Here is a 20,982-nt window from a genome sequence, read left to right as displayed (position 1 = left end):
ATTTATTAGTAAGCTGAAGTATCCTCAGTTTCTTTTTTCTTTGGTTGTACAGACAAACCAAAGACATTCAAAGATGGTGTCTAGTAAGCATTCAGACTCTCCCTTTTTTTCTTTTCTTTTATTTTATTTTTTGTTGTTGAGAATAATGGGGCATCCTACTGGATGCCAGACATTCACCTGCTGTTTCGGACACTTCAACCAAGAGATATTTTTAAGATTTTTGTTGTGGAGACGCCTACTAATTAACATAGGCGGGTGAGTGAGATATATAAAGGTATCAATCACCAATACCGGGGGAGTCCGGCAACGACCGTCAAATAGGCAAGACGCTTATGCTGCCTCCAGTAAGACATGCAACACGCCACCTGCCGGAATATCTCCAACTGAAGTATATCTGAAGACATGTAAATATGTATATAACTTTTCTTCCTAATATTATTGTATACCTTTACTTTCTGTGTTCTTGTCAATTATTTGTGCAGACACAACAATTTTTAACCATCCGTTTAAGTGCATTTGTTTTTAACTCTCTTGCGATTAGTTCACCAGGCATATTTGCCAGGTAGTTTTTGAAATTCTTTTTCATGAGTCTGGCTGTTCATATAATTTCTGGAATGATGGAGATCTTCCTAAGATTCCAGTTTCTTTTTATATCATAGAAAAGACCTTGGTATTTTGTTATCTTCTTCCTCTCAACTCTGCATCATTTGCGACACTAACTTCTACTAGGGTTGTTTCTTTCTCCTCCTTGTCACATCTCACTATGTCAGGTCTGTTTTTGTAGCTACTTTTGTTTCATTTGACTGCAGTAGAAAGGACGCCCTTCCTGAGCCTAACACTTGATCTCTACACGATACACATAGATATTCGAATATTCCATTGAAGTTCTCCTTTACATCTCAAACAATTAATAAAGTTGAGAACATAATTATCCTCTCTGCAATTAACCATTTAAATATGCTATCGTATATCTTCCTTGCGGTCTCTTAGCCTTACCAGATTCAAGAACAAGAATTCTTCTAGTCTGGTGGAGTATCCAGCTCTGCGCTATCACTTGAGGTAACATCACATGGAAAGGTGCATCATTCCTCGTAAAAGCCAGTGTGGGTTAGCCATAATGAAGAGATCTTAATTGGGCTGTAAATACTATGTGATTTTGAATATTTTGTCAGGGTTTACTTCTAGGGAAAAATATCCTCATGCCAGGTTGTCCTGACAAACCTCAGTAGAGAGAGACCTTAGATACTTGATGATATTGTCTTGTAGGCATTCAAGTTTTCTCCTATGCATGTGAAGGTTATTGTGAAGTGTGAAATTCTTTTTGAGCTAATTCTAAATTATGAATGATTTCATTTAATATTTGCAATTTCAGACTCTTATGTACAAGTTTGTTTCTGATGTGATACTATAAAGTGGATCTGAGGTGGACTTGAGTCACTAAGTGCTGAGAGGCGGGGGGGGACAATAAACAATAAAATAGGAAGTAGCAAACAATGAATCTGTATGTATTTTTAGATCAAGCCTGCAGATTTGACAATGACAATAGAAGCCTACAGATGACAAGGGAAGGGCAGCTTCCGGGTAGCCGAGGGGTGGAGGCGATTTCAGATACCAACGCAGAGGAGAGAGTAAGGTGACAACTAGATGCCCTTTGCGGTCGATGGGAGTTGATTGCGACAACGGTTGGACAGTTTTTAGAGTTGACGGCGAAACAGAAATAGAGACGAATTGCGACTAACAGATGAACGTAACATGTATAGAACGAGGAGAAAACACACACGCTCACAAGTCCAACCGTCAAATATATGTGAAACATTGGCGTTTGTGTTTTCCCTTTCTTTGTTCCATGATTTATTATATTTCTACTTTTGTGAAACCACACGTGTTCCCATCGACAGTTGCCAGTGAGAAAATGACGATCCGGCCATAAGAGGAATAGTTGAATGAAAAATCCACGACACACGGCGTTGGGAATCGGCGATCTGTCGGGGCCACACCCGTCTGGTCACACTGAGAGAAAGTTTCAGCCATTCAGATTCAATCAAGCGAAAAGGTACATGACCCACATGTTTTATTTAGACACACACAGCCCACGTTATCCCTCATGTCTGATATTCATTGAAATCAGAGTTTTTAATGTTATGTTGGCTTCTTTATATATGGCACAATGATGTTGACATACCGGTTCTCGCCAGATCACTGAAGTTAAGCACTGCTGAGCCTGGCCAGTACCAGATGGGTGACCATTTGGGAAAGCGAGGCACTGTATGTACCATGAGGTAAAATACCAGGTTTAGAAACTGGCGTGGTCTATCCTTCTCTTGAGGGTAGAGGGGACTCTCTTAAGCTGTGGCAGGCACCCCATCTAGTGATGGCGTCACAATAAAAAAATACCCTTGATAGCCCTGGCAAAGCACCAAGTATTCAGCTATCGACAAGATTTGAATTACACTACAAACTTTTCTCCACGTTAAAAAACGACCCTGGTGTCTAACTCTGTCCCGTGGGGAGGCATAGTAAATAGGTACACTACAAACTCGTGTGAAAAGTTCAATCTCGGCTGTGGCTGCGCTGGATGGATGGAAAGCTTCTTTGAAAGTCATTTCCTTAACTGAGACAAAATTTTTATAATGTGGATGCCATTTCTGATGCCAATCCAATGAGGTTATGGAGGACCAGTATTTTTATCAAGACACCAAAGAGTGCTTTACGGGCCCTTTACATGTATTATGCTGTAACATCAAAGAAAACTGTACACATTTAATCATCATCATTGGTTTAATGTCCATTTCCTTATGTGCGTTGGACAGAAATCGTGTGATATGAAAATTACCTCTCCGATAAGAAAAAAAGATAACTATGACCCACGTAGGGTGGAGATGATTCCTAATAAAATTCAAATTTTATAGATCTGTGGTAAACAGAGATGCAATTTTAATGAAGGCCAAAAAAAAGCGACTGGCTTGAGTAGCTACCCTTTTTCTTTCTCTAATATTGTTGAGATGCACTCTCCTCCTCCTGTTCTTCACTTTCAAAAGCAAGTAGAGTTTTCACAGGAACGTGTTACCTCCAAATTTTTCAACCAATGAAAATTGCTTTAAACACAAAATCTAACAAGCCTATGCCAAATTAATCAACCTTATGAAAAAGTGACCTCGTACATGAAATCAGTTCGCCAGCGATTAAACATGCCGCATCTCAAAGGACACAAGACTGTATGCTCAACCCCCACTCCAACGCCTTTGGCTGAAAGTGACAAGAAAAGAACACTTCGCCTCGCATACATCTACCCATGAAAAGAAGGTAAACTAATGCATAATGACAGTGTCACATTATCTATTACTCAAGTATGTATATCTATACTAACAAATATATATAGACAAAGTCCAACCCTCATAGCTAACATTCATTCAACATTTCATTAATCAAATTAAGTTTGCACTAATTTTTCCAAATGAACATTTCTGACTAAAAATGACATTTATATTCTTGTAAAATAATATATATATATATATATATATATTTTTGTGGAATTATTATTTTTTTTTTTATTACATTTTCACCCCAAACAAGGCACATTGCCACTTTGATGTAAGGGGCTACTATCAGGGACCTAAGCTACAGGGGCACTATGTAGGGAGTTGGGCAGCAAGATGTCGGTTCACGTTACACTTGAACTTCTGCATGTCAGTACAGTTGAGACAGCAGGGACCTGGAAGGAAATTCCAAAGTCTAGCAGTTCTGGGGAAGAAACTACTGGAGTAGAAAGCTCTCTTACATCTAGGGATCTCTACTGTGTGGGGGTGGGATTTATCTGCTTGTCGGGTTTGTCGGGGGTATTTACGTGGAGGGGGTACAAGTGCTTGCAATTCGTCATAGCATTCACCATTAAAATACTTGTAGAACAGACAGAGGGATGCAACATTTCGTCGATGAGACAGAGGCCGAAGCTCAGATGACAGTTCAGGACCTATCAGGTTGGCGGCTTTCTTTTGAACCTTGTCTAGGAGCGAGAGTCTAGTAGCAGTTGCACCAGCCGAAATATGACAACACTATTCCATACATGGGCGAATGGCGGCCTTATAGAGGTACAGGATATTTTCGGGCATTAGTAGCTTTCTAGCACGGTAGAGAGAGCCTATCTTCTTTGCGGTGGTCCTGGCAATGCTCTCAATGTAATTGTTCCAACTCATGTTTCCTGTGAATGTTAGGCCGAGAAATCCTTAATTTAAGAAGCTCAATGTGATTACAGAGTATATAACAAATAAATGACAAAAGTCTATATCCCAAATTTCATGATATTGACCATCTTACAATTTATTTCTCTAATTCCGTTGACACTTAAGTTAAAACGGTGTAATGTAAGCTAATAATAAGGTAATTGCAGCTTCTCTTCCAATTTTTGGATTTTTGTAATCATGCTCAAATGCATTTTGTTTTCTTTTTGTGGATTGATAGTTGCTATTTCTTCTGATGAGTTAAGGGCAAAATAGATTCTTTGATTGATATAATAATTAAATGAATGATTTTGTGCTACAAAACAGGTGCTGTCAAGAAGTGTAAATGTCAATGGAATTAAAAAAATAAATTGTAAGATGGTCAACATCATGAAATTTGGAAGATAGACTTTTGAGAAACACTTTAGTAAGAGTTAAAAGCATTTATTATTTGTGAAGGAAACACAAATAGAGGTGAAAGTCCTTAATCCAAAGAGTTTTTGAAGAAATACTTTCCTTCTTATCAAAGGAGAGGAGTTAGCAAAATAGGTAAAGAAATTGGCAGGGGAGGAAGGAGACAAGAAAGGGGCACTTCAAGACTCTCATACAAGCTCTCTCTCTCTCTTTATATATATATATATATATATATATATATAAACTCTTCAAAATATTTTCTTTTTGTTTTTCATTTTCATTAAAAGACTGGCCTCAAGTAAGGTCGGAGGTCTATTTTTACCAGATAATGTCATTTTAGATTGAAACAGTAGATTTCTTGTAATGACTAATAATGACTGCTTCTTCTTGACAGAAGTTTGCCGTCTCTTCAGTTAACTGTTGTGCGGCTGTGTGCATGTAGATAACTTTTCCACCCAACTTCAATCCTGCATAAACGTGCCGTATGTGACATAAAAACTTTTCTTCTTGTAAATATTGTGAATCATTGAATGTTATGTCAAGCCATTTCTAGATTTGCAGATTAAACCACAAATATGACAGAATTGCCGGATGTGCTGTAATAGCTTCCTCATATGACTGTCGTTCTTGTCTTTGTGTGATTTCAGATGATTTACAGAACCAGCTTTTGATAAAAGGTATCTGTTACATACAGTGCACTTCAGTTTCTGTTGTAATTTTTCTGACATTGTATTTTCATCTTGTTTTCTTAAAATACATTTTAAGACAGCAAGATCAACATGCTGCTCTTCAAAATTCTTACATCTTTCTCTGATGGTTTTTCTCCACAGTGATTGCCTTTTCGATTGGGCTTCCCAGTTATTTACATCCATCCAAAGTATTTTCAAGTTGATTTTCAGAGAATCCTTAATCCTTTTTGTTGGTTTATGTTCTGGGCTTTTACCCCTATCTCACCATAAAACAGTTGTTTAAGAAGCCTTTTGTCCTTCGTCCTTACCAGATGTCCTTTGAATGATTTTCATTTCTATACTGGTGTTATATGATCATTCAAGAACTAAAGTGTTAGGCATTAGTGTCTTCCAGCTAATATTAAATATTCTTGGAATACAACTTTGATAAAATATTTTCATATATATAAATATGTGTGTGTGTGTGTGTGTTGGGATGATTAATCTGAATCGGGAATCGTAAAAATCGAAACATTTGGGGGCATCGGAATCGGTATCGGAAATATTGCCGCCTATTTTCCGATGCCAAATCGATTCTTTTAATTGTCTTTTTTATTTTGATATTGCTGGTAATATTGATAAATTAGTAAATATTCATTGATTTTAGAATACCAGTAAAGCTTAAATCGATAGATCATCCTTCACAAGTGTATTTTTGACCTTTAGAAAAATATCTGCACATTTAACATGTGTTTTTACCAAAATTTGGGGAAATAACAATCTTACAGTTAAATAATTAGACATTTATAAGTAATCGGAATTGGAAATTGTATCGGAATCAGGAAAAATATTGGAATTGTTCAATCACTAATATAATAAAATATGCATCAAGTGCGCTTGAAAGCCAAATCACAATGTAATATTAGGAAAATAAACAAATATTTTGTTTGAAATTTATAACATAAATATATTTCAGAGGTATACTCCATCTTCAGTATGTTGTTTTCTTTCTGTTTTTTCTTTTCTTCTTTCTCTCCATCTTGTAAAGTTGGAGAAAGAAATATGTTTGTAAAGAGCCGCGCGTTGTATCTCAGCAAATATATTTTGAAGAGCTACTGGTTTTAAGGCGCCCATTATTCATCCGATGCACCCCTTCCTGTCTGTAACACAGGTTCACAGGACTTAGTGACAAAGCCACATGAGAAAGCCAGGAGTAAGACTAGATTGTTAGAGTATACCTTAGGAGTACTTTATAGGACAGTGAAAGTTTCTCCCCACTTCCACTCCCCTGACAATATGGCAACCATTAAACCCATAATTTATTATTATTAATAAAATAAAATATGCATCAAGTGCACTTGAAAGCCAAATCACAACGTAATATTAGGAAAATAAACAAATATTTTACTTGTTTGAAATTTTAACAAATATATTTCGGAGGTATATACTCCATCTTCAGTATGTTATTTCTTTTTAGCTTTTCTTCTTCCTTGCCAAGTTGGAGAAAGAAGTCTGTTTGTAAAGAGCCGTGTGTTGTTTCTAGCGGTTGTATTTTGAAATGTTTGAACTATGTGTAGGCAACGCGAGAATAACCTCAAAGAATGAGAGTTCATATAGAAACGTTGTTTTAATCAGAATAAAATAAAATATGCATCAAGTACGCTTGAAAGCCAAATCACAACGTAATATTAGGAAAGTATATGAACTCTCATTCTTTGATAGATATGTTTTATTAGTCAACTAATATTTTATTGTTTTCCGTCACAAAATTTGTTACATTTTGCTCCTGTGTTGTTTTTTTGCTTTGCATGCACGTCCATTTAATGATTCATTTTCTTCCTTTTTAAATTTCAGTGTGGTTTTTGGCAATAACCCAAATGACCCCATCAAAACGAGAGACCCCGCCACAGAGCTAATAACCTAAAGTGGACTGACAGAACAATTTTATGTTTTTATATATATATATATATATATAGATCACTAATTTCATCCCAAATTCAATGTACAACAAGTTTGTGGTGTAGCTATTTCTGGTGTGATCAATACAGTAAACATGCCACAACAGTGACGCAACAAACACACATTTTTAAAAATATTTTATATGAAGACAACATTTATCCATGCACAGAGCATCTAGGAAACATAAAAAAAAAAAGAAAAAAAAGAGCAAAATAAATAACTATAAAGCAGACATGATTTAAGCCTTTCAATATCTAAACTGACCTTGTCTTTCAAAAGTTTCAATTGGTCCCGGCTCGTCTTCCATGGATATTTCTCTTTGGTTTCACCTTTTTCTTCATCAAGAATCCAGCCTTCAAGAAGTTGCTCAAATTCCTTTACTCTACAAAATTACAAATTGATATCAATAGAACAAAAAAAAAAATTAATTACAAAATTATATATATATATATAGTCTAAAAAAGCTTTGAATAAAAAAAACTGCAAAAATTAAGGATGCAGTTTAGACTCCCGGAAGGAAAAAAAATATTAATTTTAACCTATCGCAGACTAAGCACCTACATAATCCGATTTCTAAAAAGTTTATAATGACCAAAGAGAATTCATTTATATATGGATGAAAAAAAAAAAAAAGGCTTTAACTAAAATTGTTAAATAGAAATAGACTTAGCATTTGCATAAGCCGATTTCGCAAAAGTCTTCAATTTTAAAACAGAATTTAACTCCATAAGGATGAAAAGAGAAAACCTTAACTAAAATTTTGTGTATATATATATATATATATATATATATATATATACACACACACACACACAAAGGACTTTTTAGTCTGTTAAAAATGAACAAAAGTTATAGCCTCTTGACTTAGAATGAGTGTTTATGCCAAATTGACAGTTGAATTTGGTTAATTTTGTGCTCATTTTTGCATTAAATATTAATCCTTAGTTCTTTACTGTGCATTGAATGGATACCATAATGCTTAGTTCGCTATTCTTTATCATAAAGGTCCATACAAAATTTCAGCCAGATTGGTCCAGTAGTTCCCAAGAAAAAGTGGCATGAAGAGACTAAGAGAAATACAATATAGATAGACTTTATATTACTTTTTTATTTTGATTTTCATTTGATATTTTTATGGTATTTGTGAAATTCCACAGACAAGTTTTAAAATAAAAAGTACATTTTTTTTATAGGCAAAACAGCTGCCTGAAAACGATAAAGAAAAAATGTTGTAACCAAAAACAAAGATTGTGTGTGTGTGTGTATGCATACAAAGAGTCCAAATGCAAAATGCAATAATTCCAATTAAATAATAAAAGGACAGATATAGTAAGTTTAGACTGCAACAAAAAAGCTTATCTCAATTGAAAACAAAATGTAATTATGCTAGTATCATAGCATAAAAAGGGTTCAATACATTTTCTAAAAAAAAAACAAAAAAAACTGTTCAATATATTTTCTAAAAAAATACTGTCTGATTTACAAGCATTCAAAATTAACAAATTGCAAAATGTATAAAAATAATGTATAAAAATAATGCATAAAAATAATGTATAAAAATAATGTATAAAAATAATTTGCAAAATGTATAAAAATATTTTTTTTTCTTCTAAAATCCACTTACTTCCCCGATTTTGGATTTTTTCCAACATCTGGAATCACAGTCATATCTTTACATTCAATACGGAATTTACTCAGCAAAGTTGCCAATCTGAAATTGGAAAACAAAAGTAGAGGGGGAGGATTAAAACAAGAATAAATGAAAAAAAGCCTTTACAGAATAATAGCACACACACCCTTACAAATGATACATGATAAAAGATGATATATGTAGAGATATACAATTCTGTGTGTATTTATTATATAAACACTAAGCTGGCTTCAGTAAATGCACTTCCGTTTCAGTGACTGAACGCTTCTTCAGAGCCCAGAAATAATAATGAAAATAAATTTGTACAACGAGTGTAAAAGAAATAAAAACAAACTCCCAAGAAACAAGGTGGATTAAATGGTTTTTTTTGGGGGGGGTTTTTTCTGAAAAAAATATTGGTTTAAAGTGTAGCAGATGAACTTGCAACAAGCACAGTAGCAAGAGTTAATTCTCAGAATTAAATAACCTGAAAAGGGGTTGATATGCTGTAAAACAAAACCAACCAACCACTTTTCCCCATATTTTTCAATAATGTCCTTTTCTTATATTTTATTTTGATAAATTGCTTCACAATAGAAATACTGAAGAACAACAAAAGTGAAGGAACTGGTCTGCCTTGTCACCGCTTCCGGAAACGCTATGTCAGTAGTTAGGAAGTACGTTAGCTGACTATAACCAGTTAATTATATTATTGCTTTATCTGCTTTTCCGCATACATCTCTACACAAGCACAAACTTTAAAAAGTTAAAAAATTGAAGTTTCTGAATGTTATGAGATGAGGATTGGTTATTTTTTTATTTCTTACAAAGGAATCATCACTTATCAAGGTCCAGAGGCCACTCGAGGATAAAAGTTAAAGAGTGTACACTGGTCAAAAGGATATCATAGTAATTGTTAGTGTAAATTTGGTAAATTGGATTACTTAATGGGAACGGCTCTTCATAACTTGTTTACGTTGGACTTGAAGACTACTAAATTGTAGTCAGCTGGAAAGCAGGTAAACAGAAGAGAGTTCCACAGGTGTGTAGTTCTAAGAAAGAAGCTTTGTTCATGGAATCTACGTTTAGATTTAGGCACAGATAAAGAGTGGGGGGAAATTATTGATAGTGTTTTCATCTAGACAAGTGTTTCTCGTGAATCTTTGGCGAGAGAGGATTATAGATTGGAGCTCAGATGAGCACTTGCCATGAAAAAAATGATAAAACAGACAGGCTCGCAACGTCTCTTCTGTGAGAAAGAGGTTGCAGGGAAGAGAAAAGGGTATTTCCCAACAGGCTAGGAAGTCTATTCTGAACTCTGTCAAGGCAGAATAAGTTCTTTCTAGCAACTCCTGCCCAGATGTGACAGCAATACTCCTTGGACATACCTGGCTTTGGATTCATTGACTATTGTTTTCATCTTGAATGTGATTTTCACAACATTTCAGTTGATGTAACCTCCGACCTTATTATAATATATATAGGTAATATACACAAATAATAAGTATAAACAATATATATATAAATATATATATATATATATATATATATATATAAAATAGATAGATATACATTAATATATAGTAATAATTAGTAATAAATAGTGATATTTACAAATAGAAATAAAATAAGTTTAAGGCTCCTAAAATCTGTACCAGAATTGTCCACAAGGATCCGTGGCGCAGTGGTTAGAGTACTGGGAAAAATCAATTGTAAAAAGTGATATTCTGCTGAAGGTTGAAGGTTCAATTCTTAGTGCGGACGACTAAAAGAAATATAATTGCGAATTACTTAGCTTGGCTGACGGAACAAGAGCATGCTACCCCCATGGAGCAAATTAAGGGTTCCGCTCGAAATTCTGTTCAAATTCTTGAGTTTGACAAAAACATTCCCAAGTTCAACAAGATAAATCTGAAGAAGGTTGGAGGTTACATCAACCAAAACGTTGTGAAAATGACACCAAATGATATCTACTTAATTGTCATGAACACATCCAAAAAATTACAAAAAACGATAAGGTATAAAATTAATTATTAATGAAAATAGTTTTTGAAAACAGTTAGCAGTAACTGAGTTTTGCTAAAAAAAAACAAAAAAAAAAACAAACAACAAGCAGCAAAATCCCACCCCAACACAGTAAAGATCCCCAGATGCCAGAAAACCTTCTACTCTAATAGTTTCTTCCCTAGAACTGCTAGACTTTGGAATTCTCTTCTGAGTTCCTGCTTCCCCAACTGTACTGACATGCAGAAGTTCAAGTATAATTTAAACAGACATTTTGCTGCTCAACACCCCACATAGTATCACTACAATTCATGTCCCAGACAGTAGCCCCTACATCAAAGTGACATTGTGCCTTGTTTGGGGTGAAAATGCAAAAAAGTCATACAAAAAAGTCTAGCTACAAACACAAATTGTTTATTTCTTTTCTTTTTGCGATCCCTGCATCTGACAGCTAAGCAGATACACAGCTGCTTTTGTGAGTATTTTTTTCTATTACAATTTAAGCTATTATGTCTCTGTCCATCTTTTATTTTTTAATCGTATTTTGCAAAGTAGTTAAAAAAAAAAGTGCTTGGGTTCTACAAAGGGAAGTTACTCTTATTTACTTTCTATTCAACAAATTTTGAATATGAAACAATTTTTAGAGTTCAATGATTTGACATTTACTTTATATTATTCAGACTATCATCTTGGATGTTATTTTCACAGTGTTTCAACCGATATAATCACCAACCTACTTCAGGTGTGCATTGTAGAACTCTAGAATCTATATACCAAACTCTGGAATCTGTACAAAATTTCAATCGGGGTGGATTGCTCTGGTTCCGTTATAACAGTTGCAGTCTTGCATAATTTATAGTATATTTCTCTTAGTTTGTCTGTCTTTTTGTCCGTTCCACTTTTTCTTAGAAACCACTGGGCCGATCTGGTGGAAATTTTGTATGGACTTATGCTATGATAAGGTACAGCGAACTAAGTATTATGGTATCCATTTAATGCAGAGTTAGGGATTAATAAGGATTAGTATCTAATGCAAAAATGACCACAAATTTAACAATGTCCAACCATCAATTTAGTAACAGCCTATAACTTTTTCTTGTTTTTAACAGGTTAAAAATCTAGTTTTTTTATATACTTAATATTGCCTGTACTGTAAATTGAACCTCTAACCTTCAGAAGACTGTCAAAACTTTTATCCGGTTATGGCTAATGAGACAAGAACAATCTATCCTCATGGGTTAAATAAAAGATTCAGTTTTAAAAAATTTCATATTGATTCCAGAGTCCAACATGACATTCTTGAAGAAAGAGGTGATATCGATGAAAAAATATTGTAAAAATAACATCCAAAATGAGAACAGTAGTCCGAATTAATCCAAATAATCCATGTTATTAATCCACATCTCAAAAGTTATGCACCTTAATTTTTTTTTTTTTTTTTTTTAAATTATAAAGCAACTTACTGTCGTTGTTCACGATCCAATTCTCCTTTCTTGGTCCCAGCAGTAAATACCCGTAACTTATTTTTACTCCAGTTGGATTCCAAAGAAATCAAATAGGGAATAAGTAATGTCAAACCTAGAGAGAGAGAGAGAAAAAACAAATTTAAATAAATCTTAAAATAGAAAAACATTTTAAAGAGTCAAACAAGGTAACAGTTCTGTCAAGTCTTTTTTTCACTCCAACCTTATGTTGAACATCGATGACTACATTGGTTTTGCGAGCAAGAAAGTGAAACCTTGGATTGATAGAACAGCTGCTGTTGTGATATGCTAGTTTCCTTCCCATAATTTAAAACCTGCTTGTTTTACATATGTGGTCTCATGTTAGTTCACTATCTCACCTATCAATCTGTATATATAAAAACGACCTTCAGTGTATGTGCAGAACGATTTCTAATAAACTAGCCTTGGTGCCCGGCGTTGCCCGGGTGTTTGGAGGTGTGTGTTGAGAGAAAAAAAAGCAGGCAGGCTCGAGCCCGTACTACGAAGGAGAAAAAGAATGTGAAAAAAAAAAATGTGGCATCTTTGCTGTTGAACCCATCCCTAAAACAGAAGTGGTGAAGGTTTAAATTAAACCTAGTCAATCGAAAAAAGGGGATGCTTTCGAAAATATCGGCGAAAAAAGCGACCCCTCCCTGTAGAAAAGTGCCCAGTTGAGGGTGAAGGAATTAATGTTTTTAGCCAATTTTTTAAAATTTATCGTCCAAAGGGTTGAGCTTCAAAACGATACCAATCTTGTGAAAATGCGTCACTTCTGTCAAAAGTGAGATTTATATTATAGACTACCGGGGGTACCCGGCGTTGCCCGGGTTTCTAGAGGCGTGTATGTGTGTGAGGGGGTAAAATGATTACAAAGCAAAGTAATAACCCTGTTTGAATATTATAAAAACAAACAGTGTTAAAACTTCTATAAAAAAAAAATAAAAAAATGTGATGAATTAACTAAAAAGTGAATTAGGTCAAATATCAATCCCGCAGTGAAGTTTGTTTTGGTTTAGTTTCCCCAAGATGTTGGGTCAAAAACCAGCTCCCCATAAAAAATAGGGGTGTCCATATGAAAGCAATTGTCTGATATAAGGTTTCCACTGCATTGATCAAAAGCTGATTACTTTCTGGACGTTCCGGTGTGCCGTTGAATTTAGTTTCACTTTATTTATACTAAAAAGCCGAACAAACAGGCGACACAGTGAAATAGCGCGAATCTTATAAAAGTTAATGTAAATAAATCTAGATGCGATGCGCGTTCCCAAATCCTAGATATTTTATTATCTAGGGGTTATACAAACACTTCTAAGTGATAGTAACAACCCCGGGACCATCAGCGAAAAAAGCCTTTTTTGGACGTACAAAAATGCACACGCCGCATTTGCCTTTTATATATATAGACTAACGGGGGGGGGGGGGACCCAGCGTTGCCCAGGTGTTTAAAGGTGTGTGTGCTCGGGTGGGGGGGTAATTAAAACATAAGAATAAGCGAAGTAAATATTTTTAAATATTAAATATTTTATATAAAAAATGTTAAAACTTTAAAAAATCGAAAAAACACACAAAAAAACTAACGTAAGGCAAACGAACGATGTTAAATGTAAAAATCGGAAAAATAAAAACAAAAAAAGAAAACGCAAATGTGATGGTAAAAGAAAACAGAAAAACGAACGTTAAAAAAACATAGAACGTGAAAAATGGCTTAAATAACCCTGTTTCAATATTAAAACTTAAAAAATCGAAAAAAAAGAAAAAAGACATCTCACACCACGATTCGAATTTACAACCTTTAGATAATGACGCCACCCTCTAAGTAACTGAGCTAAGACAACGTCGACGAAATTGGATCGTTTTTTTTTAAATATTTAAACTAAATCATGTTTCGACATCATTTGCGCATGCGTAGAAGCGAACTTGTCATGAGAGGACGGTTTTTGCTGACCCCTCCCTGTAGAAAACTGATGATTTTAGGGTGAAGGAATTAATGTTTTTAACCAATTTTTCGATATTTGTCGAGTGAAAGATCGAGCTTTAAAATGATACCAATCTCGTGAAAATCCGTGACTTGTGTCGAAAGTTTTTGCGAGACATACAAACACACATACAAACATACACACATTTTCGCTTCTATATATATATATATATAGAAGATGGCTTATCAAATCTCTATGTCTCACTTAGTCATAAAATTTGATTTTCTTTATTAGAAGTATTTTTTTTAATAAATGTAATTCTAAATAAGCACCCAAGTGACATCTAACAAAGTTATCTTGTCAGATTTTCAAAGTTACACTCAAATAGCATTTAAAGGTGGAAAATCGAACTTAACTTCTGACTAGCCAATTTTAACTTGTTGTTGTACCATGTTATTGGCACTGTAACAACATACTTTGTTAGGTGTGACAATGGCTAAGTAGTCAATGACACGGACAGAAAACCCTAGGTGTACCAAGTTGAAATCCAGTTTGTTCCACAGAAAAATTTTCATCAAACCCACATCTGACCTTGTGTCTAACTCTTTTGAGAGGATGTAAATAAAATAACATACTTTGTTACAATTCATTTTTTAAATTACTTAGGTGACTGGTAATACAAAACATTTTTAAATAATCGCCTAGAAATAATAAAAACAAAAAAACAAGGGTTAGTGTTAGAAATAAATATATTCCTTCAATATAATTGGCAAAGTAAGAAAAAATTATAAAATATAAATACAATAATTTGTCACTCATGTTAATCTTTATGAATAATTAAAAAAACGTTTTTTTATTAGTTAAAATTATAAGTTGTCTTTTGGGCTTGAATTAACTAAGCAGACGTTTTTTTTTTTTAGTTAATCTAAAAATTTCTTTCAATAAGAAAGTCAACAAAAGGAAAGACAATACTTTAAAAAAGTGTCGCTATTACCAACGTTCTTGAAAATTAAGAACTAAATTAAAAAAAAAAAACTATCTTTCGAAAGAAAAGAAAAAAGAAAACCAAAGTGTTTATTTAATTGTACTTTATTTGAGTATCTATCTATATATATATATATATATATATATATAGATATATATATATATATATATAGCGGAATAGCACAACAGTTAGAAGCTCCTACTGTCGTTTGGGCAGTCGAGTTCGATCCTGGCTTGAAGTAATTGCTTGTCTAGACGCACTGAGGAGCTATGATACGGCGAAACAGTACTGTATGTGGATGACTACAATGCTCCCTATCTTGGGTTGAGCATATTGGAGAATGATATACAAACTGCCATTAGCGTATTAAGCGATGCTCTTTGTGTAAACAAATTGAGCTTAGGCATTTGGACAATGTCAAAACATTGTTAATCCACTGCCCACACAGCAGCAACCGAATAGTGCAACGGTTAGAAGCTTCAACTGTTTGGGATGTCGAGTTTCGATCCTGGCTTAAAGAAGTTGCTTGTCTAGCTGTACTGATGAGCTGTGATACAGCGAAACTACTGTATGTGGATGATTATATATATATATATATATATATATATATAATTGCTTTAAATATGTACAATAATTTGACTTAGCTAAGAGTTCCTTTCTCTTACGAAGGTGTTAAAAAAATAAGCTCAAGTTTAAGCTATTTTTACTTAAAATAATTTTCCTAACAGTAGAAGTTTAATTTATTTTAAATTGAAGGAAATAATAATCATGGTCCTTATTTACTTATTTCTCTGTAAGAGAAATGAAAGACACAAGGTCAGTTTTAACATGATAAAAGTCCAGCTCTCAATAAAAGGGTCACTCTGGATCAGAACAAAAATAAAAATTGCTTCAATCTTTAAGGATTTCTTCTTCACTGACTAAGGACAGAAAAGACAACGTGTGCTATCAGAACAGATACTACACTTTGCTCCTTATCAAAAGGCCAAGAACAACAAAAATTACATTTCTTTTTCTGTATCAGTTTGAAATGCGCAAACGAAAAAAACTTTAAAAATTAAAATTACTTCATCCAGGGCAACGTTGATTATTCAGAAATTAAAGAATAAAATAAAAATCATGGAAAAATTTCTATTTTACCTCCATCATCAAAGAGCCACCAAACATCGATGGTTCCTTTCTTTTGTTTCTCGTTAAATCGGTTCATCATTTTTAGAGATTCTTCTGAGAAAGTGTCTGGTTTTACGATGCTTTCATGAATCACATCGGGTGTCGCAACTTCTTCCATATTTAACACCGGATTGCTGTCAAAAATGCTAGGACGGCGTTCAGGAGTATTGCCATCGTCGTCTTCTTCGTCATCATCGTAACGTTGTTTGGTTTGTTCTAAAAGCAAAAAAAAAAACATTTTTTAAAGGTTTTTTTATTAATATAATTATTTATGTATATGATTTTATAAATTGGTATTTTGCCTTGAAAAAAAGAATAAATAAAATGCAAAAAGCCGATCAATAAAACAAAACAGAAAATAAAAAAAAAAAAATGGTAAATTTGACAAAATTTTCAACATTTTGGGAATTGGGATTCTTAGATTTGTACTACTTGAATAGAATCCCCAGTGACCTACTTGGGTCACATATTTTGTAAAAATTACATAATAAAAACTTTTCTTCACATGGAAACCTAAATCATTAATGAGCGATAAAATTCTGTTAGAAAAATAAATTCAGTTTAAATTGAAAGAGGCCATTAAATAATGTGAAAAAAGTAAAAACAAGCTAAAATAATACCAGTTTAAAAAAGAAATAAAGTCAAAATGATTGAAGCAGCATTATTTACGAGAAAAATTTTTTTTAATAATATATTAATATGCTTTTTTAAAGTCCCCAAAGTATTATAAACAAATCGATAAGTTAGTTTTCTGTAATTAATGTTATTTATTTTCTACAAATATATATCGTTAGTTATCATTCTAAAACCAGAAGATGCATTTATTTCACACTAATAGTATTTTATTCATATGTTAATGTAGTATGTCTTACACGTGTTTTGTTGAATAGCAGAAGTTCAAACAAATCATGTGTTTCTCAGAAAAAAAAAAAGTTGGAGAGTTTTTTTTTTGTTTTTTTTTTAAATTTATTTTCCTTGGAATATATAATTATTACTATAATTATTTTAAGTGTCATTCCAAAAGAAATGCATCCTATCTTAACTAAAAACAAGAAAAAGTTGAAGCGCTACAAAGACGAGTGGTACCATTAAAAGCAAGAAACCTTTTATGCCCCAGAATTTATTTTTCCACATGTCACCACCATTCTCAATGCACTTTTGCCAGCCTCTTTTGATGCCCTGATCATAAAAGTTTGGAGCATACTGTCACTAAAATCTCTGTCACCACTGTGAAATCTACGAATCCATCTCCTAACCATGCTGACATCAACTGCATTGGCTTCGTAAATATTCAACAAGCGCCAGTGAATGTTGATTGATACTATTTTTTCTGCATGAAGAAATTCAATGACGCATCTGTTTCTCCGTGACAGGGCTTGCTTTCTTGGAGTCTCACACTGTCAATATCCGCAACAGAGAGAGGAAACTTTCAATTCATGAATGCATAAGTTCAGTCATCATAACAATGCAGTTTGCAATCGCTTCTGATCCATTCATGGAAAAAAAAAAAAAAAAATAGAAGGCATTCGTATATATATGATTTTTTTTATATTTTCCTATTTCTATCATCCCCCACTCTCTATTTCTGGATCCTATCCATCTATTCCACTTCATGTTGCCTGAGAATGTTCGTTTGAGAAATTTGAATGCTGAAATCTTATCAATGGAGCAACTAGTCATAACATTTTGTAGTGCTTCTATATCATAATAATGAAAAAAATATTGAATTTCAAGTAAAACAAATGTTACTTATGTAATTGTCATGACGCAAATAGTAACACATCCAAAATGTATGGAAAACGGTAAGGTAGAAAAATAATTATTCATGAAAAACAGTTCTGGATAAGGTTGCATGCTGGGTCGGTACATATTGGGCCACGTGACGTAAGCAAAAGGGGGAAGTAACTCAGTTGGAAGCAGGCAAAATTTATTCAGAAAACAAAGACAAACATAATATATACACATATAATTTGTGTTTTTTGTAAAAACTTTTTAACTGTTTGAATTAATTTTTTTTATATATAAAAAAAAAAAACTAATTGAATTTGAGAGAAACTGAAAACTTAATTACCTCCCCTGTTAACTCTCAACTTCAAATCGGTATATTTTGAAATCAAATCACTAAATTTTGCAAATGTTTTTTTTTTTTTGTGAATTTTCTATCTTATTGTTTTCAATAATTTTTGGATGTATTACTATTTGTGACATGACAATTACGTAGGTATAATTTTTTTTAACTTAAAATTCAATATTTTTTTTGTTATTATAATATGGAAGCACCCATTATTTTTATGTATAAAACAAAATAATCCAAAATGCTGAAATAAAATATTAAATTGCAATAAAATAAATATTGGAATGTTATTGATTTAAAAGGACACAATCTTATCTCTCTCACTGTTGCCTGGACAAAATAAATATAAAAACTCTGCACGTCTCTACAACATTCGTATCTGTAGTTAATAATTCTTTTGAACGATAAACCATGGAGCATTTGGAATTTAATCAATAATAAATATACTGAGATGACATATTTCTGAATGAGAAAATACTTTTTTTTAATTTCTAATGTTTAAAATGTAACTATTCAATTAAAAAAATTAACAATGTAACTATTCAATTAAAAATATCAAAAATGTCTTCAGCAAAAAACTATTACAAATGTAACGATTCAATTTACATTATTTAAAATCAAATTTTCAATTAAAACTAGTAGCAATGTAACTATTCAATTAAAAATGTAACTGTTCAATTAAAAATATTAAAAATGTAACTGTTCAATTTAAAATAAAAATGCAACCATTTAATAATGAAATATTAAAAATGTAATTATTCAATTAAAAATATTTTAAAATAAAATGATTAAATTTACAAAACTATTAACAATGTAACTATTCAATTTAAAATATTTAAAATGGAACTGTTCGATTTAAATTACTTAAAATGGAACTATTTAATAAAGAAATTTAAAAAATGTAACTATTTAATAAAGAAATTTTTAAAATGTAACTATTTAATAAAGACATTTTAAAAATGTAACTATTTAATAAAGAAATATTAAAAATGCAATTATTTAATGAGGAAATGTTAAAGATGTAATATACAATTTAAAAAATTAAATTTTTATTCAATTAAAAATATTAAAAATTAAATTTACAAAACTATTAGCGATGTAAGTATTCAATTAAAATATTTAAAATGTAACCATTCAATTAATATAAAAAATGTAACGATTCATTAAAAATATCAAATATGTAACAATTTAATTTAAAATATTAAAAATGTAACGATTCAATGAAAAATTATAAAAAATGTAACTACTTGATGAAAAATATTAAAAATGTAATTAATTAAAATATTAAAAATGAAATCATTAAATTTTAAAAAATGATAAAAATGTAACTATTCAATAAAAAATATTAAAAATGCAACTATTCAATTTAAAAATATTCAAAATGTAACCAATTAAAAATTTATTAAAAATAAAATCAATTCGTTTTCAAAAACTCCAGATAAAAACAAACGGATCATAGACCCGAGTTGTTTTGTTTTCTATTGCAATATCAACTTTTGATATTGCATAGGGAATATTTATTTTAAGGTATATTGATAGGGAATATTTATTTTAAGAGAGGAGTGGGTACTAAATATTTATTTTTTGTCTTTTTTTTCCAAAATGTTTTAATAAACAAATCAACAGTTGTCCTTATTTGTCAAAACAGAACATTCTATTTCTTATGTCATGTACACTTTACACATCATAAGTTGCTGGTTTATCATTCATTTGTTTATAGAGTGCAACCAGAAAAAAACTGGTTTAAACCGGAAGTCCTTTTTTTTTCATTTTGCTTATTTTCCAATGTTTGAAACCTAATTGAGCCTAAAAATGTAATTAAAAAATATTAAAAATGTAACTATTTAATTTAGAAATATTACAAATGTAACTATTCAATTAAACATATTACAAATGTAACTATTCAATTACAAATATTAAAAATGTAACTATTCAATTACAAATATTAAAAATGTAAGTATTCAATTACAAATATTAAAAATGTAACTATTCAATTACAAATATTAAAAATGTAACTATTCAATTACAAATATTAAAAATGTAACTATTCAATTACAAATATTAAAAATGTAACTATTCAATTTAAAAAAATATTAAAAATGTAACTATTCTATTGAAAAATATTATTTAATTTTAAACATATTAAAGAATATAATTATTCAATTAAAATATAACTCAATTAAAAATATTAACTTATTAATGTAACTTCTTTAATAAAACAATATTAAAAAATGTAATTATTCAATCAAAAAGTATTAAAACTTAATAATTGGAAATTGCTGAAGGAGATTGAACATTAAATCAGTCGATAGGTTGTTAGAATGAGAAAAGTAGAACGAATAATCCAAAGTTTCAACCGATCTACACAATAGTCTTTTTCAGGTGAATCTTGCCAAATTTGGGAACTTGTCTTATGTGAAACTGAACCCTTTATTTAATGTACAGGGTAGATTTTCCTCAT

The 20,982-nt window shown here is 31.8% G+C and overlaps 1 protein-coding gene across 4 annotated transcripts in view; it reads right to left on the bottom strand.

Annotated features, from left to right (window-relative positions):
- LOC145297753 (solute carrier family 12 member 1-like) overlaps nucleotides 1-20,982 on the bottom strand; it is a 382,960-nt gene that overhangs the window by 8,497 nt on the left and 353,481 nt on the right. For all 4 annotated transcript variants that reach the window (XM_080143990.1, XM_080143991.1, XM_080143988.1 and 1 more), the window contains 4 exons: nucleotides 16,418-16,663; nucleotides 12,356-12,470; nucleotides 8,883-8,969; nucleotides 7,523-7,640 (listed from right to left, as the gene is read on the bottom strand). In XM_080143990.1, the coding sequence (XP_080000116.1) occupies nucleotides 7,523-7,640; nucleotides 8,883-8,969; nucleotides 12,356-12,470; nucleotides 16,418-16,663 (566 nt within the window). The remainder of the gene's footprint in view (nucleotides 1-7,522; nucleotides 7,641-8,882; nucleotides 8,970-12,355; nucleotides 12,471-16,417; nucleotides 16,664-20,982) is intronic.

The sequence above is a fragment of the Euprymna scolopes genome, chromosome 18 (assembly GCF_053919585.1).
Source record: "Euprymna scolopes isolate OS-2025 chromosome 18, ASM5391958v1, whole genome shotgun sequence".
Lineage (NCBI taxonomy): Eukaryota > Metazoa > Mollusca > Cephalopoda > Sepiida > Sepiolidae > Euprymna > Euprymna scolopes.
This window is presented reverse-complemented; position numbering and strand designations above follow the sequence as displayed.